Source organism: Lepus europaeus, chromosome 20 (genome assembly GCF_033115175.1).
Source record: "Lepus europaeus isolate LE1 chromosome 20, mLepTim1.pri, whole genome shotgun sequence".
NCBI classification, from domain to species: Eukaryota; Metazoa; Chordata; class Mammalia; order Lagomorpha; family Leporidae; genus Lepus; species Lepus europaeus.
Genome location: NC_084846.1, coordinates 19,435,544 through 19,455,467, shown reverse-complemented (window position 1 = coordinate 19,455,467; position 19,924 = coordinate 19,435,544). Strand labels below are relative to the sequence as shown.

At 38.1% G+C, this 19,924-nt stretch overlaps 1 protein-coding gene across 1 annotated transcript in view; it reads left to right on the top strand.

Annotated features, from left to right (window-relative positions):
* Positions 1 to 248: 248 nt before the first annotated feature.
* Positions 249 to 19,924, top strand: part of MEOX2 (mesenchyme homeobox 2) — a 75,705-nt gene continuing 56,029 nt past the window's right edge. The window contains exon 1 of the mRNA XM_062179218.1: positions 249 to 762. Within this exon, the coding sequence (XP_062035202.1) occupies positions 249 to 762 (514 nt within the window). The remainder of the gene's footprint in view (positions 763 to 19,924) is intronic.

The following is a 19,924-nucleotide window of genomic DNA, read 5'->3' as shown; positions in this document are numbered from 1 at the left end:
TCGCTCGGAGGGAAGCTCCTCTGGGTCCCAGTGTTTATATGTGAAGGAGACCGGCCCGAGGGTTTAGGACAGGGATTACCCGAGCGCTGCCGGAAAGCCCGCGCGGCTCTGGCCTGGGGACACAGGGGCGGCGTGGGGTGCGGGGGAAGCCACACGATTGCCACGGAGAAGCGCCCGCAGGCTGGTGGTGCCGGCGTTGGAGCGGTCGTCTTGAAGTCTTCCCGCCTGGAGCCCGAGACTTGCATGCTATGGAACACCCGCTCTTTGGCTGCCTGCGCAGCCCGCACGCCACGGCGCAAGGCTTGCACCCGTTCTCTCAGTCGTCGCTCGCCCTGCACGGGAGATCCGACCACATGTCCTACCCGGAGCTCTCCACTTCGTCGTCCTCGTGCATCATCGCGGGATACCCCAACGAAGAGGGCATGTTCGCCAGCCAGCACCACCGGGGCCACCACCACCACCACCATCACCACCACCACCACCACCAGCAGCAACAGCACCAGGCGCTGCAAACCAACTGGCACCTCCCGCAGATGTCCTCCCCGCCCAGCGCGGCGCGCCACAGCCTCTGCCTGCAGCCGGACTCCGGAGGGCCCCCGGAGCTGGGCAGCAGCCCGCCGGTCCTGTGCTCCAACTCCTCCAGCCTGGGCTCCAGCACCCCGACTGGGGCCGCTTGCGCGCCGGGGGACTACGGTCGTCAGACTCTGTCACCCGCGGAGGTGGAGAAGCGAAGCGGGGGCAAGAGGAAAAGCGACAGCTCAGGTAAAGTGCGCGCCGGGGAGCCTCCGCCGGAGTGCAGACGCGGCCGGGTCGGGTCAGGGTGGCAGTTTGCAAGCTCTGGAGGCGGCAGCGGGGCAGAGCAAAGGCTGGGGGCAGTGTCCAGCCCGCGCAGGTCTTGGAGATGCGGCTGTGGTCCCAGTTACTTGGGGAGGAGGGGGGGGGGTGTTACCCCTGTGCGCAACCCACACGCAGCCAGCAGCGGCAGCAGCTCTAGGCTCTCCAAGGTCCCAAACTACTTCTCCAGAAGTTTGAGACCAAAGGGGAGCGAGTGACAGTTTGTGAAATCGATTGCGCGGCGTGACGGCCGGGCGCGGCGCCGGGAGGGGCGTGCGCCTGGGGATGCGTGTCCGTGGGGCGGGCGTGCGGGTGCGGCTCCCGGACTTCTGCCTCGCATGTTCCCGACTCCGAATGGCTCGCTTTTTCCCATCGTTAACTGGCTTTCCAAATCGTTGCACAACATTTGGAACCTTGGAATGGAACTTGGCAGAGCTCATGAGAAAAAAAAAAAGTTTTAGGTTATTTATTTATTTATTCTGGATTTCAGGATTCCTTAAATAGCAACCTATTCTAAATGGTAAATGTTTCCCTTTCTTGGGAAAGGAAGATAGTGTCTAAGAATTCAGAAGGTTTTTTTTTTTTTTTATGGAGTATGTCAGAAAATTTTAAACAAATAGATGACGAAAGTATTGGATAAAGATGATTGTAGTTAGTAGTATTCGTATGGTACCAATGCAAAGGGAGAATCGAAGAGGTTTCAGGGTGGAAGATCAACTCCTCTCTCAATGAGTGCAATACGACAAAAACTGGGAAGCCAAGGGCAGGTCCAGTGTTGTCCGCTCAAAGTGGTACGCGCAAGGGTGCACGCACCAGGCGTTCGTCTGTGTGCCCGGAACCTAACAGCCCTGGGAGCGCTGGAACGCGCAGCTTGCCCGGGAAATCTAACCACAGAGGCAGCTCTGCAAAGCCCTTACCTGCCTGCATTGTGATGAAATGGTTCAAAGAGGGTTTTTCACTGAAGGGGAGTTGTGACCCTGGGTTCCTTCGTGTTTTAGGAAGATGTCATTTGCGCAATAGAACACTTAGCGTGTGTTTCTTTTGCGAAATTGGTGTCTATAGTCCCAGAAGATAATAGCCGTGGGTTGAAAGAGTTGGCTGATGTTTATCTCCTGTAAAGCTTTAGGCCACATAAACGACGCAGATGGAAGTGCGCGTTGGTATTGCTTTGCAGCGATGCTACCGACCTTTCTTCCGTTTAGCCTGCGCGGGATTTCTTTCGACTTTTACTTTCCAGGGTCAGGGGTGAACCATTAATGCCCCATCACAAATTAGTTAATATCTAAGAAAGTTACCAGCGATGTCACTCATTTTTAATGGATTTTACTAACTACAAATGAAACTCTCTTAAGACCAGTTGAAAGGTTAATCCCAGCAAGAAGGTTTTCATCTTCATTATTTAAAGATAAATAAATAAACAAGGGCCAGTTTTACACAGCAATGGCCCTTGCACAGACTGGGCGCAGGATATCAGTGTTGGTGTGGAAGCAGTGGCAGTTCAGGCGGTTCAGGCTGATGAGAACATTCCTGCAAGAACTAGAAGCTCTGAGCGGCCCTTCTCACTCTCCACGGGAGAAACCGGATGATGGGCTCCCTCCTCAGGCGTCCTGACTCAGCCCGGTACCCCTGAGTGTCTTAGGGCAAATCCGAATTTCACAGGGCAAGTGTGATTTTGTTTGGGACAGATAGAGAAAGTGGAATGCAAGAACTGATGCCCACGAATTGTTTCAATGAAACTTAAAAAAAAAAAATTGGCCTCCTTTAATGCTCCTTAGCTCCTTTTTTCATGGATGAGAAATTAGCCATATAACAAAGTAAAATTCATTTTTACATGTTGAAGCTGATATTTAGGGTCCCTGAAAAGCAAGTTTGTGTCAGCCGCATAAAGAATTGATAGATTACAGCTTGAGTGGGAAATATACTCAGCCATCACCAAGGATAAAATCATTGGGGACTTTAGATGAGGGTTTTCTTTGATGGTACATTCTGGAAGAATGTTTGACTAAAAGGAAACATCACAACAGTTTCTGGCTCGATCTATTTATGGCATAATTATTGAAATTAAACTTAATTGGCCAGTTTTAACCTCTGAGTTAATGTTGACTAGACATTTAGGTAGATTTAAATTTAAGATATCTTTCGCCTATATTGCATTTGGTTTTCCATAATTTATGTTAGAATTTATTTTACTCCTTAGTGTTATAAGGGCAGAAACTGAAGCAACAGTAGAAATAATTCTTATTCTGGTTTATTCTTATCATGAATATTAACATTATAACTCTTGCTTTATAACACAGTTTTAATATTGCAATATTTCTAAAACCTAAAATGGAGTTGATTTCTGAACTCTGGAAAGTTGAAATTGTGTTAAGTGAAATGCAGATCATGCGTTGTGGAGATCATGTGCATTTGGTCATACAGTTTATAATCACTGTGTAGTTATAGTGGAGAATGAACACGATGCATACAACCACGGCGAAGTCCAAACACGGCGAAGTCCAAACGCCTGCATCTAACATCAAACTGTATGTGTAGTGTTTGTGACCATGCTAAATTCTAACAGAATTTGAATCACTAGAAAATATTGAAAAGCAGCCCAAATATTTATAAACCTCTGTATCCATAGTAATGATGCTAAAAGTACAATGCGTAACATTCCCCAGTGTGGATTTAAATGCATTTCCCCTTCACAAACACACATGAACGCACACATGTACAAATCATGGAAGCTTAGGGGTTTAGAAGCAAATATTTATGGACTTTAGGCCTCCATTATAGTTTATTGACAATTGAAAATAACCAAGTTTAATAGGAAAGTACACCATTATTTTTTATAAGTGTTAACATTTTTGTAACTTTGAACCTGCTATGCTTTCCAGCATGATTAGCAAGCCAACATCTGCTACGTCTTCAAAGGGACTCTTAAAAATCGAAAGTTTACAATGGTGCTTACGACAATCAGTACAAAGCAGGTGATTCTGAGCAATGTCTATAAATAGTGTCAATTGCTTGGCTTCAATTACATTTGATTGTTCTCCAGGCAGTGTAGGAACAGGGTATACACTGCCCACTTTCAGTTAAAAAAAACTAAAATTGATTAATCGATGTAATGCCAGTTTTTTTGTGGGGGACATACAATATATATTGTAAATATATTCTTTCAAATTAGTGAATATAAGTTTGTATTTCCTAAAAGTCAGAACTTAATCCAAAACAGGGCATGATTTGGGGACATGAATTTTATTAGACGTTGCATTATATTAGATTCTTGTAAAATGGCAAATATTTTATTTATAGCTACCAACTCATAAAACATTTGTTGTGGAACAGTGTTTGTCTATATGCTTGGCATTGCAGAATGACAAGTACACACTGCACTTAACAAACTGAAAGTTAAACCCAAAGTTACATCTTACTCAAGCTAATTGTGCATCATATTGTAATTTTTCCTAGGTATTCCATGACTGTGTTTTATTATTCATTTCTGTGTTACTGAGTTGTGTCTTTAGTATTCGCTTTAGAGTGGAAAATAATACTCTGTTGGATCTCAAAGATTAAGGAGAATGTTGAACAATTTAAAGTCTCAAAACTATAGAATGCACCGTTTTCACTCTTTTTCTTGGAGTAGTAGATTAATTTTTGAGTAAGAAGTCTTTGAAATGAAGATGCTTTATTGTTGAATGCCATCAATGAATGAAAGGAAGAATGTAAATAAAAGTAGGAATATTTTCCTTTTCTATGTAAATCTCTAAAACATTTGAAAAGGAAAACCATTAAGTGCAAGACATGACAACATATAAGCTTCCCCTCAGGTTAGAAATTTGATGTTAAATATTTAATATTTAATCTTTACTTAATAGCAACTATCAATGGAGGCCATTATGTTGACACCCTGTAAGCTGATTTCTACCCTTAAACTGGGAAAAAAAAAATGTTTTGTTTATTACTCCTCTCCTCTCTGTGCTTGAAAACATTGGCCTTTATCACAACGCTGGAAGTCACAACTTATAATATTTGCTATAAGGCCTAGTTATTTCAAGAAATTAGTTTTAAATGAAAATATATAAAATGCCAGAAAGGATCAATTCTCTCTCTTATACTTATGGAAATTTGAGAGGCTAATTCCAAAGGTAATGGAAGAACTAACGCTTTTTTCATTTGAAAATGTCAACCTATAGATGAACTAATAGCTGAATCATGTGTAAAAGTCCCTATATATAAATCTATTGTAGGTCTTTGGTCTGGTAATGTAGTCTTGGTTGGACAATTTGATTCATTTAATGGTCTTAAAATGGCAGCTTGAAATACAGAGCAAAGATGTGAGGGCTGTTTATATCTCCATTTCGAATGAAAAAAAATCAACATTATATGACAATATATTTAAGTCTTAGGCTGTGCTCACTTTAGTAATTAATTTCTGAATTTCTGAGCCTATTATTTTTACAAGCATTGAATTGAGGGTTGCAAATATCTATTATCGATAAATGTTACTTAGATTGAAAAATTGGAAAACAGATATTACAAAATTAATTAATATTGATTGAGTTCATAGCTGTGTATAAGCCATCTTTCCCAAATAGCCTGTATTTTTGCACACTGATCTTTGTAACAATAAAGCATTTTTTGAGGAAGATACATTAGTCCATGAAGTGAGTCCGTGAAGTGAGACAATCAATAATAACATTTCCCATTTAGCTATAATCTTAAAATAACAAGGATCCGCTATTGACTTAAAAACTACATTGCATTTCTTGACTTATGTTTGTGACCTACTCCAACGGTTAAAAATCAAAAGGAACAAAGGTGAAATACAAACCAAGGACAAATCACAAAACAGAAATTGAGGTAGGTATGACATGTCTCCTCCACAACATAATTCTGCACCAAAACACATATTTTATCCTCACTACTTATTTCTCTATATCATGTGTTTTAGCTATTAACATGGCTTATTGATTAATATGGCGGTTTCTCTTTTTTTTTGGTAAAGGTTGTAAAGATAATGAAGCACTAACTTTTTTATATTTGGTTTGGCTGAGTGGTCCTAGGACTGTTTCTTTAAATAGCTTTGCTTGAACAGAGGCCTCCAATTGAAACAGAAATAGCATAAAGAAAAATGAGTTACAAAACTCTCCACACTACTCCTACATCATGAAGTTCAAAACCGAACTGGAGAAAACCTTGTGGATTACTTTATTGCTGTGATGTAGTGAAATGTATGAGGGTAAGTCATTCAGAGCTCAGCTTTAGTTGACACTACCTGTTTTGCAACAGAATTAATCTAAATAGGATGCCCTTTACCCAAGTGGTTCTTCCTGTTTTACATACATTATCAGAGTATAGACAAGTTATTTTCCCTGTAAGAAAATGGTAGTAAGTAATATTTTATGATAGAAAATAATCAGTAACATTAATATAAATACCATAAAATTGATGAACGTAAATACCAGACATTGTTTTTACATTTCAGAGTAAGCATTTCTACTTAAAAATCTTTTGACATGTGTGTTACTAAATTAACTGGTAAGTGTATAAATCTACAGAAAATAACTTGGTGTCTACAGTGTGATTGAATGGGTTAATAATTAATTTCTGTCTATACTTAAAATCGTAAATACACAATAATAAAGTATCCAACTGTTCATGAAACCTTCATTTATGATGTTATGTTTCCCACAGCAATATAATATTTCTGAATTTATACGTGCTACTGCTTGCAAATTGAGTACTGTGTTTTGGACTCTTGTTTTTTACATTTTGTAATATGTTTTTGGGTCTCCTATCTGCATATGAACAAAAATGATCAGATAAAATCTATATTGTAACTATTCATTTTTTGGGAGAACATCTGTATGAAATAAAAAGACTTTCAAAATATTCACTTTGCTTTCTCCATACCATGTACATTTAAAAGTTACTAAATTGGCTCTTCAACTTATGGGATATTATTGTAGTGTTATGTTAAAAAAATTAACATTTATTCAAAAGTAAGAATTCTGAGAGGTTTGTGTACATCGATGGCTTTATTCTTAACCTCCTTGAAATTTTTATTTTGATTGCAAATATACATTACTATGTAATATCTCAGTGGTAAAAATTTCAGAGTTTTAATTACAGCTTTAAATTCATAAGTTGTGGCTCCTCAGAATTTCATAGAATCAGTTAAGTTCCAATGTTTCAAATATATTTAAATATTATTTTGTGTGTGCATTTATAGGCTTTAAACTGAAGATACTATAGATATGTTTTCTGAGGCTCACATAGCACATAGGGGTTGAAATTCTCAATGCAAAGTGTTTATTTTATGGTTTTTGGTTTTTATTGTATTCTGGTGTAAAGTTTAGTGGCAAAGAGAGGATAACAATGAATACTGAATTAATTAACATCTGGCAGCTATAGATAAAATAATTTCTTTATAGACAATCTTAATATTTGTATATATGTACCTGAATAGGTAAATAGAAATCCAAATTAGATTTCTTCATAACAGTAAGTCTGAATTAGAGAATCGACATTAAATGCGGTAATACGATGTTTAAGTGCTACAATCACAAAATAAAATATTAAGCTTGCATAATATACAGCTGTGTGGAGAGATCCAGCAGGCTGGAAGTGATGATCAATGACAGTTATAAAAGTCAGAACTGCCAGGTTCCCTGTAGTTTTTATTTTCTTTTGTTTTTTCCCTTCCTTTTGCCATTATTTTCTACAGTCTTCAAGAGACTTCCATTTTCTCCAATAAAAAATATCCACAGTTATCTTCCTTGAATGTGGGCATGAGAATGACTTAGATGAAGTCATCCTTGAGGCTCTGCTGAAACCCAGAGGAGGGTCCAGCCGAGGCTGGCGGAGGCCAGTTGTATTTTGAAGCCTTGTAGTTTTCCTCTTTGAAAATACAGCCTTCAAGCTTTGCCAGAAATGACACCCAAATAAAAGTGTACTTTTGAAAATTGGCAGTTATTTGTGAATGCAGCGGTGTATCCCATATCCGTAGAGGCAGCTTTTTACACTGGACTGCTCAGCAAACATTTGTATTATTCTTAGCTGCCTGAAAAACTAGCAAATAAAACAGCATATTCTTATTAATTGAAGAAAAATAACAAAATGATCAGTGACTTATCAAATAGATATGACTGCAAAGTAAAATTCACACATCACTGGTTTATTTTGGTAGCTAAAACATGCGGTCCATGAAAATAAAATTGTGCCATCAAACACTTAGTGGAAACCAAATGGATAAAACTTAGCTTTGATTTTGTAAGACACCAGTAATTCAACAAATAGTTTTCACAATTCAAGAACCATGTGCGCAGTGCTTTACCATTAACTGGGTGAATTTAAATCGAGTGACATCTATCTTTATTTGATATTTTTCAACTGTAAAATGAGATCTCAGTATGTTTACTTCATTTGACAATTAAAATCTTTTGCAACCATATACTATGTTTACATGGGCTTTTTTTTTTTTTCTTATTTGAAATATAAACGGATCTGGATGCATTAAACTAGACAGCATGTAGATGTAAACTATTTGGACAGATTGAAATGGCAGGAAAGCCAGAGTTCATGTGTTCAAATCTGGGGCCTGCTGCTGGCTACATTTCCTTGGGAATGTCCACCTTCAGTTCAGGCAATTAGAGATATCTTTTTCTTCTAGGACTCTTTTTTTTGTTCCTGGAGGTGGAACTTTTAACAAATTTATTATTGGGAATCCAGATGTTTGGGAAGATGAAAAAACATGACAACACTTCTTTTGCATAGTTAAGTCATTAGTTGATAAATCATAGAGGACTTATGTTTCTCAGTGGTCCTATCAGACAGGGAAACAGGTGCCAAACTCAAGAGAACACAGAAAACAGCTTGATGATGACAATTGGATGGTGCACAGTGCCCAGGGAAGCAACATAAAATGAATTACAGATGAGGTGCTCCCAAATACTCCCCTAAACTTGAGGTGACACACAGAGCTTTTGCTAGAATCCAATGAAAGTAGCAGGACAGAGCTTCTGGCAAAGTTGAGACTTCAGGTGGAGGTGGTTGGCAGCTGGTTTCAAATAAGGACGCTAACCTGTCTTCTTTGTGTCCTCCAATCTCTTTCCTTGCCCTCCGCTGGCAAAACACAATGAGAAGCCAGATCCTTGCAGGTTTGATGATGAAATACATAGAAGCTAACCAAAGGAGGACTGTGGCCGGTAGATCTGGGAGAACCCAGCCATGAGGGCCAGACCCTCGCCCCATCTCACACCAGCCGTCACCTCATGGTCAGCAATTGAACTTGTCCTTGCCTTAGTTTCCCAACAACTATACGGAGTTAATATTCTTAAAGCACTTAGAACGACCTGCGAGTCAGGGAGATCAGGGACTGTCTTTACCATGGATCAGTGGAAGTGTGATGATCTTCTGAGTTGCACTGTTGTCCCACTTCATATTTTACTACAAAGACTTCTGTAAGATGTTGCTTGCCTAAGTGATTGCTAAGGATTTGAAAAAACCTGTATTGATTATTTTATCTGGTTACTAATTTAATAAGTTGCATGATATTTTCCTGAAACGTAGAGTGAATTCTAGCCAAGTCATATAATAACTTCAAGTTGCCTTCTCTGCCCTTACACCTCTCAATCTCTTTTGCTTGGGGATTCCCTAGGCTCCTCCTCAAGGTGTCTTTTGCCACTTCTCCATCGAAATCTATTCTCGAGAAGAATATTGTAAAATAAAATAAAGAATAAAATTTTGTCCAATAAAAAAAAGGAATGTACAGAGAGACGATTAGTCAAGAAAAACAGAACTTAAAGCCTCAAAGATGACAATGAAATTTCATGTGTTTGTTTTAGCTGTTAACCAGGAAAGCAGGCATAAAATTTTCCTGCTATGATATGAAGTTTACTGCAAAGAAAATATATATTCTGGAGGTCATTGGTATTTTTAGAAGTTGTGTTTGAAGACCTTCATGAATGACAACTATGCAAATACTAGTAAAGACTAAAAATGTATTATATCCCTAATACACAGATAAAAACATGTTTCAATTTGGAGAAAGTGACTTTTTACAATGACAATGGTTTATTTGTTCACTTATGTGTATTCAACAAATTATTTGAAATATTGCTAAAGTTGAGGCATCAGAGAACAATAAAACTCCTTGGGGAACAGTCCTGGGAAACTGACTCTGTTTACTTCCTAGACATCCACCATACAATGCTGAGGGCTGGGAAATGTATTCCAGAGAAATTCTAAACTATTATAGGTGATGCTTTTCAGCAGTTGACTTTGAATAAGTAATTCAATCAAGCACTATATCAGAATCCAAAATACAGAGTTGACTCTTTTGGAGTTCTCAGAGTCACAACAATCTGATCCCTAGCATGAGGGAAATGGAAAGGACCAGTGGTTGCTTGTCTTCTAGATAATGAAAGATCAGGGAAGGGGTGGGGAGAACAGAATGATAAACGGTCAGTAGTATGCAGAAGTGACTAGTAAGACTCAGCCACGTCCACTATTTCATTAACTCTCAGATTTCGGGATACATCTGCTCTGTCAAAGTTGTCTTAATGAGTTATAGTTTATAATTAGACAAATCCTGGGACTCAGAAGTATCAGCTACTAACAGGGACTCAGGTACTACTCATTTCCATGAATGCACGTTCTGGATGGGGGAGTGTACCCAGAGAAGTTAAGTAATGTCTGTCCATTCCGCCAAGTAGTGGCAACTGACTGCCGTATCCTGACTGCAGCCTAGCGCCCTTAAAAGGAAAATCTCGTAAAATATTTTGAAACCTTAAGTTTTTAGCCTTCCCAATAAAAATAAATCTCGGCATCATTTAAAATGTCGGCTACTGCCATTGAGTGGACACAATGGAATTTGACAAAACGCTTTATTTGGGTGTAAAATACCATTCTCTGAATCAGGTTTTATGATTACCTAAGTCATTTTGATCCTTGTTTTATGAACATAAACACTGATAAAATTTCTTAGCTTTAGTTTTTGAACATTCCAATGATGTAGCTCCTGCTAACAAAGTGCCTGAATATTTTTGACACCTCATGAAAAATACCATTGCCTTTTAATGTTTCATATCTGCTTATATGCACACGGGATCTATCTATTATAAATTAGAGATAATTTTATAAATAGATTCATATTTTGGATAACCATTGATGAATTGAAGAATCTATTTCCTATTCTAAAATTTTTAATTTAAGGCAATTTTGTGAAATTGAATTTTACCTATAGTTTTATTTGTCTTTGTGTCCAGATAATGTAATAAATAAAATAGCTGCAATTATACCCAGCAGCCTTCCTGGTCTCAAGTACTTAACTTTCTCTCTGCATTCTTAGATAACTGCTGGTTTCTTAACTTGAACAGTTACCTTGACCAGCAGCTGCTCAAAAATATTCATGATTGGCCATTTTGTTTGCACTAAGCAGACTTGCTTTCTTTCTTTCTCCCCCTCTCCTGTCCACATCATCTTCCCAATAACCTGTGCACACCAGGCCCATCTGTTCCTTCCTCCTCCAATAAATCACTGAGCCCTGCAAAGACCCTAACTCTGACCTCTCATTGTTATTCCAGATCCTTGTTTTTTCAAGACTCTCAAAACAAAATCAAGTATGGAAAGTAGAGTTGATTATTCCACTTTTTTTTTTTTTTGTCTAATCTTGACTCTAATCCCAAACACACACATAAAAATCCCTGCTTTACGTAACTAATTTTAATTTGCTTTCCAAATGTCTTCACATTAATGATCTCCCCGTTGGTGACTTCTTCTCATCCACACTTACATTCGGTCCTCAGTGCAATGGCTTTATTCTACTCAGCACGGACCAAATGTATTCTACTTGACATCATCCTTTCTTTTGTTCCTATTCACACTTTTGTGTCTCTGGAATTTAATGTATTCTCCTCCCCACAGAACGCCCAAGTTAACTGTCCTCTGAGCATTTTTATCTGTTTTTATTCTTCCCTAGTGGGATCTTGTAGGATTTCTTTACTATAACACACAGTAATATGTTGACTTGATCATTTCTCTTCATAGAATTCTGCATTAACCTGAAGCTATTCCACACTTGCTATACAAATGTTTAATCATAAACATTGATGCATATGACACACAAAGTGACTAATAATATCCATCGCTGACACACGAGGCAACTTTGCTTGGGTTGGCTCCTGAGTGCAATCAAGTTTTATTGAGTACAGTGTTTTTCTGGCGAAATTATTCTTTAGAGCACGATTATACATGGTTAGCATTCAAGACAGTGTTCTGTTACTTCATGATGTGAGTACCTAGAACTCACTGTGAAGGATTCATTCAGGAAATTTTGGAGTATCTATTAATAGGCTTTCATCTAGAATTTCTTAACCCAATCATTAAAGCCTTTTTGAATAATTGATTACGTCTGTACTGATAACTGATTTTGTTTTGTTTTAACAAATCTTTTTCCAATAGACTTGCTTCTGCTTAGCACTTCACTACAAAAACTCTATTTTGAGACAAGTGTAAATTCATGTGCAGTATTTAAAGAAATAATGTAGAGGTATCCTATAAATCCTTTACCTAGCTTCCCCCGACAGTAGTCATTTGAATAATTGCAGTATAATAGCACAACCAGGAAATTCATATTGATATAATTCACCAACATTACCCAGATTTCACTAGTTTTACATGCTTCGTGTGTGTGTGTTTAGCTCTATGTTGTCTGTCAGATTTATTTATTTTTTTACCCACAGACTGCAGTATCTTTTTGCCAATCTGTATGCATTGTTTTTATTAAAATCTGCATGACACCGTGTCAAATGCATACCTCCCAAATTAATCATTACATTTTCCACTAGTAGTAAAGACTATCACTTGCATAGAGTCAGGTAAATCCTACTTGTTTGGTAAATCTTACATCTGGTATAGAAAATGCTGCACTAGTGATGAATGAATCCTCCATGGTTGAAGTTTTCTGAGGCTCCTAGATCCAGGTTTTTAGTAGTAGGGCGAATTTGGAAAATGTATGGTCAACTCACAGGAAAAGTAGACAAACATTCACTAAAGTCTCATTGTTTGTATTTGTGTCTGGTTGATATCAATGGATGCTTTCTAACATCTAATGCCTTTGGTTACATGTGATATATTTACAATTTTTTGATTAAGTCTGGACAAAAATGAGTGCATGTTTATTAAAAAGTTTATCATAGCCAAGCTAAAGAAACACGTATTTTAAAAGATAAGGTGTCTATATTTTTAATAATCTGCTAACTATGAAATCCAATTTCCTATTAACCAATATGTATGAGTATCTTGTGGCATTACTTTTACGTGAGACATGAGATTCTATAGTGATCTATGCAGAGCTGTGTTATGCATTGTTGAGCTTTATGCATGTTATACATTTATGCATTGTTGGACATTATATATAGTCAGTTCATCGTTTTTAAAATGTCAACCACTAAATCAAACTTGAAATTATTGGACATTAGGGAAAAATAAGGACTATTAAGCAAGCTGCATTGTACTATTTGATAGGGGCACACACATTGGTCAGTTAAAGAAAAATAGATTACTTTCAAATTTTTTAAGTTGACTGACTAAAAAATAATTTTAAAATTCCCTTTTATGAGGACCTTGATAGGATGATGCTGCTTCAGTCCAGGATGTCTGTGTCTGTATGATCCACTTTTCAGAGGATCATTGCTAACCATTGTCCAACAGTGCTACAGGATTAGGGAACATGGATCTAAGACACTGACTGATAACCACATGGGTGGCCTGGCCAGTGAATAAAGTACAAGGAAAGAGAGGGTGGGCAGACCAGCAGTAATCTCATGAGGTCTTCTGAGATAAGTCCCATAAACCACCTGGAAAGGAAAAGTTGGTGGTAATTCTACTTGTGCAACACCATTAGCATTATTTTTTGTTAAGGAGTTAAGATAATGCACATGGCAATGCATTTTGTCCTGTCTTTTTATTTATTTCTTTTTATAAAAAGATTATTTATCTACTAATTTGAAAGGCAGAGTGATAGTGAGGGAAAAGAAAGACAGAGAGAGGTTTTCCATGTACTGGTTTACTTCCCAAATACCCAAAGCATCCAGGGCTGGGCCAGGCAGAAGCCAGCAACCAGGAGCTAGGAATTCCTTTCTAGTCTGCCAGGTAGCAGGATCCCAGGTACTTGGACCATCAGGTGCATTAACAGGAAGCTGGATTAGAAGCAGAGCAGATGGGATTCAAACCTGCACTCTGATATGGGATACCAGTGTCACCAGCAATGGCTTAACCAGCCATGCCACAAAGTGTTTTGTTTTTTTTTTTTTAATAAATATTGTCTTCTTTGACTTAGCTCTTGATTCCTTTTCCCTGATCTCTCCAGATCTTAAATAAAGATAGTTCATATCCTCCATGCATCAGGACTTCTTCATAAACCAGTGATTCTCAAACTCTGTGAGCACTGGAGTAATACAAGCCCTTTCCAAAAATACAGAAGCCCATCGGATTACAATTAAGTTCATCTAGAGTGGAGCTGCCATTTGTTAAATTTGACAATACACGGAAATCATAGCATAAAATGGGAGAAAGAAATGGTATGGGACGTGTGCACGTCCTGTTCAGTGTTTATCAGCACGTGACAAATGCCAGCTCATTTCTGCCATCCTGTCTCTGCTCCCATTTTTCCCAGTAACTTGGTGCAAGTCCCAAGTGTTTCATTGTTTCATCAGGACACTGCCAGCTTACAAAAATTCCTAGGCAATTCTTATACATCACCAGAGTTGAGAATTCCAAGACAAGAAGAGTCTTGTTTTTCAATGAGAAGTCCTAAGACACAAGCACTTGTTCTCTGGATGTCATTCTTTCCAGACATGGCTGCCCAACTAAGCATTACAGATTTACTACAATGCATGGCTTGTCTCTGTGGTCATCAGTGATAATTGTAATTCCACTTTATAAAAATATTTGATTTATTTTATTTATTTGAAAGGCAGAGGAACACAGAGACAGACACAGGCAGAAAGCGATCTCTTATTTGCTGATTCATTCTGCAAATGGCTGCCACATCTGGGGTTGGGCCATGGCAAAGACAGGAGTCTGGAACTCCATCCATGTCTCCCATGTGGGTGGCCCTGACTTAAATTTTTCAATCATTACCTGCTGCCTCCCAAGGTGTACATTAGCAGGAAGGTGGAATTGGAAGTGTAGCCAGGATGCCAAACCAGGCGCTCAAAGCATTCCTGCCTGTCCCATTATAATACTCTTTCATGCTGTGTGGTAAGGGAACCACTAACCACTTATGGCTGTTTAAATTTTAATTAGGCAAATTTAAAAATGCAATCCCTTGATTCAATTAACCACATTCCATGCTCACCATGGCTGTGTGTGGCTACTGGTTAATGTATGGCATAATGCAAATACAGAACCCTTCCTTCCACTAAAGTGTCCAGTTTCCACTAAAGTGTCTAGACATAATGACCAACCTTCTTAATCTTCAGCTTTCTCAACAGAGAAAGCTTATGAGAACTCCAACACCAAGAGAAACTAAACATGATAAAAAGTCAAAGCATCTTTAAAAGTAAAACTTAAAGAGCGCAATTTTACAAAAGAACCTTTTAGAAATAAACGTTTGCATCAACCAGCTGTTCTTTAGAAAAAAATGCAATCATGGATTTGAGGGCTGATGTGCGTCCTAAAGTCATTCTTAATTGAGGACAATGTATAAGCATTGGATTTGGGCAGTTATCAAAAGACAGATGGATTCAGACATACTGAGATGTTAGATAAGTAAGTTGTAGATATGCAATTAAAATGCAGTCAAATGCACCATGACAATGGATATGAGTGTCAGAAAATGGAATTTTGGAAGTGGGAAGGCAAACAATAAAACATATTCAAAAATGTAAGGTCAACTAGGGAGAGTTCCAGGCCCCTAGAGGAACAGGGAGGAGAACATTTTTCTGGGAAAGGGTGGGGAACATGCCAGGAACTAGGCTAGATTTTCCAGGGGAAAAGTATGAAAGCTTAATAGAATCAGACAGTGGCAATTAACAACATAGAATCATTAACTTTTAAAGCCTCACAAAAGATTCAGTCTTTTCGAATCCCTAGTCTGAATTCCAGAATTGCCAGTCAGGTAGCTGACAAGCAGAAGCAGTTCCTAAAGGAGACTTGAAGCATTTTTAGCAGGACGGTGGAGATAAAGCATTCATCTTGGATTTGCGGAAAGTCAATGTAGAGAAGTGTGAGGGGTGCAGCGTCTGTCCCGTGACACATCTGGGCCTGCTGGGGTTTTGGCCATACATTGTGCAATGAAGCTGCCCCAACCGCACGGCATGAGGATTTGGGAAGCAGAAGGACTATTCACTGCTAAATTCTTTTTTTTTTTTAAATAGAGATTAATTGGGAATTAATTGAGGATTGCTCTGTAAGCCTGTGTGGTGGAAAAAGCATTATTACTACTGAAAAAGATATCTCTGGGTGCAATTATGTTAGAATTTATGGGTTGAGATTGTGCATTAAAAGTATGGAAATGAAGAAAAATGTTAAAGATTAGATTCAGGATATGTTAGGAACCCAAGAAAGAAATATGTACACATATTATGAACCAAATAAATAAGTGTCTAGGCAACTCTCATTATTTGTTAGGGGTTTTGGAACAGAAAAAAAAAATCCAAACCAAATATAATTTGCAGTAAAGTTTTATTGGCAGTGTAGAAAAAAGGGGCGGGAAAACACTTTAGTCATTTTAAGTGAGTGAAATTTATGAGTTTATTTTTATATTGAAACTTTGTCCTATGTTATCAGTGGCCATCAGTGCACATGTGTGTGGATGTGGTAATCTATGTTCTTAATGCCAATTGTTTTTACTTTATATTAATGCATCTGATTTTCCCCAATTAAAAAAGTTATTGCTTTTTCCATGATTATAGTAACTAGAGCTAAGAGTTTATTTCTGTAGTAGAAACCACAGAAAAGAAATTCTACGTTTGTAAAACATCTCTATTATAGAGAACCAGCAGAGCCATGTTATGCAATGCAATGAAGTAGTTCAGTGCATCACAGAAAATAGGTAGATTCCCTCATTGAATGGCTTCACTTAAAAACTCAAGATTCAAAGGAGGTGAAATGAAATGAGTCCATCATTTAACTGTGCCCCAAGAAGCTGATGTACTAGGCAGTGGCCTCCTAAGCTGAGTCTCAAGCAGATTGTTATTCACAGAGTTCCTTGTGAAGTTACTGTGTTAGGCTCAGCATACACACAAAGCCTCCCTCACAGTTTCTCTACACTTCTCCAAATATTTTTTAAACTCCTCCATTTTTCATATTCTCATGGAAATACTTCATTTTTCATCTCCCACTAACCTTAGGAAGAAGCCTTGGGTTTTTAGATCAAGCTGAAGTACTTTAAAATGTTGCTAAGGACCGTGTCACTGAATGGAAATTAGTGTTAAGTTGTAGCCCATCTCTTCCAAGCTTGCAGCACACTTGCCAGTGCCATAGAGATTTCAGGAGCATGGTAATTCATACACAATCCCTTCAATGCCCCTGATGTGCCTGGGACTTGACTCTGTCTTGTGGGTACTCCAAGATGAATAGAACTTTGAGGTTCCTGGAAGGGTCCAGGGAAGAGAAAGGAAGATAAGTATGGGAGCAAATCCTTGCAACTGTCTGATAGAGGATGACAGTGACAGACAAATCCAGGGAGATTTCAGAAGAAAAAAAAAAGTGACACCTTCCTCAGTTCCTCTCACTTCTTACAGCTGAAGTAATGAGCTTATGGAAATCTGTTAGACTGCAGTCTGGATCTAGTCACCCTTGGAGGGAAATACAAGGATCCTGGTCAAATAATGAGAACATTAAAGGCAGGATGTGTTTGGGGTTCCTGGAATCATCACACAATCTGTTTCTAGACTATTCTTATTCATATCCTTAATTTTTACAACTTAAAAAGTCCTTTGTCTCGTGTGCTATGATTAATGAGATAGTAATTTATCTGAGGCCAGTAAACTTTTTAATTTAAAAAATATTATTCTCAGGACATCATTTGTTGAAATCACCATTAAAGATAAGAGGTTTTTCTAGCTGGTTAAATACAGAAGCTGCATCATTCTTGACATGAAATCAATGCCATCCTCATGAGGCAAGGGCAGAGTCAGGTGAATGAAAGATAATTTGGAGCAATTTACAGGCACGAGTTGGACGTGATTGGTGTTCCCATATTTGAAGAACAGATTTTAGATGAAAATGGTGAAGCAATTGAAATGACTTTAAATACTAACCTAGGTTTCCCTCTGTTGACTTTCTTCTCATCTCCTCTTTTCTTTCCATGTTGATCCTGAAAGTTGGTGAGACTTTCCTACAGTCTATCTTTGCAGAATGTTAGGACTGGAAGGGCTTCCAGAATCCATCTAAACCACTCCCCCGATCTTAAAGACAAGGTGATTGAGTGAGACTGAGAGGGTGGAACCCCTAATATTAGGTACATAGAGCTGAGACCAATAGTTTCCTCTCTTATTTTGATCTTCTGATATTTGAAAATTTTGTCCCGTGTATTTGTTAAGATGCCAAGTAGCTGAAGTTCTGTGTTTGAGAATTGCTCAACTGATCAGGGAGATTGATGGCAAGTGCACCTTCTTGCCCAGTCTACTGTATACTTTAACTGCTGATGTCCATTTGGTTTGAATGCACAGTAACCTTCATTGGATGGTATTTTTTTTTTTATTCAGTCTGGAAAGGATGGAATTTTTGTTGATGCAAGCTCATATCTGCCCTGCATGTCATTTACTTCCTGATAAAATTGATCATTCACCAGGGAGGAATAATTTGGATCATTCTGGAGCTGATGTGTAGTCTTTGAATTTACTCTGTCAACTTAAATTAGCATTAATGGATATTTCATCAGTGACTGATATGAAAAACTAAATCTATAGTGTTGTTGCACTTGAAATTGCTTTGTGATCTGGAATTTGAGGTTTTTCCAATACTCCCTTCCTAAATACCAGACATTTTACTGGAATCCTTACAGTTTATCACTGTATTTTTAATATAATTTTAGTTATTTTCCAAAAGATACTCCAAGTTACCCACCCATCAGGGTAATTTTTTTTTCCTTTTTACTTAGGGTATAACCTTAGCTTTCTTTGCTCATTTTCTTTTTGCTAGGTTACTCTGCAAATGTAGGCAGAGGAAGTCATTTAAATTCACAAATTTGACTATACTGAATCACATGGATTTGATTTGCCAAAACATATAACATTGCCTTGAACATTGAGTGTGTGGTTAGAAGAAATCTGACTGTAAAAAAAGTTTTGTTGGTTTTCCTTTTTTTTTTTTTTTTTTCTGATGTCCACTTAACCAATAAATCTGTCATCACTGACTGGTTTCCATTTCCTCTGAAATAAACAAATCACTGTTAAGTCCTTTGAAGCACGAGACTGCCAGGAAACACAAAAGCCACTTTTGCTTCATCCTCCAAGGTAAAGTATTTAATAAGTGAAATGAGATGCATGAAAAGGAGCAGCATGGTCGTCACACTGGCTAGAAAGTCAGCAGGTGTCTACAGCCCAGATGCTCAGCTGAACCTCAATCCTGATACTCCCAACAGTGTGGAGAGAAAGCCAACAACAAAATGTGCAGGCTCCTTGGTCCCTTGTGAAGAAGAAGACTTGATTTGTGGGAACATAGGTAATTTGTAGAGAGAAGGCTAGAAATCTTATCTGGAGATCTGTGCCCTCCAACTGAATTATCCTATAATAGATTTGTACCTACATTATTTTATTTTCTACTTTTAAGTGAAATAGTGATTAAACCTTTGACAAGAACTTTTATTAGAAAAATGGAGTCTCCACTAAGAGAGTAAAAATCAATTATTGATTGCTCAGGGCTTTTTGTTGTTGTTTGCTTACATGTCTGATTCCAGCCATTTCCAGATTTATGTTTCATTATCATTTATTTCCATCAAATAAATTCTTCTAAGGCAAATATATATGCACTCTAATTGGCAATTCACTATGCAAAAAATAATTCAAAGGAAATAACTAGACACTAAGAGGACAACTGAAAGTGTATCCCCAAATTAAATGTAAAAGCATGACACACGGCAATTTCCCCTAAA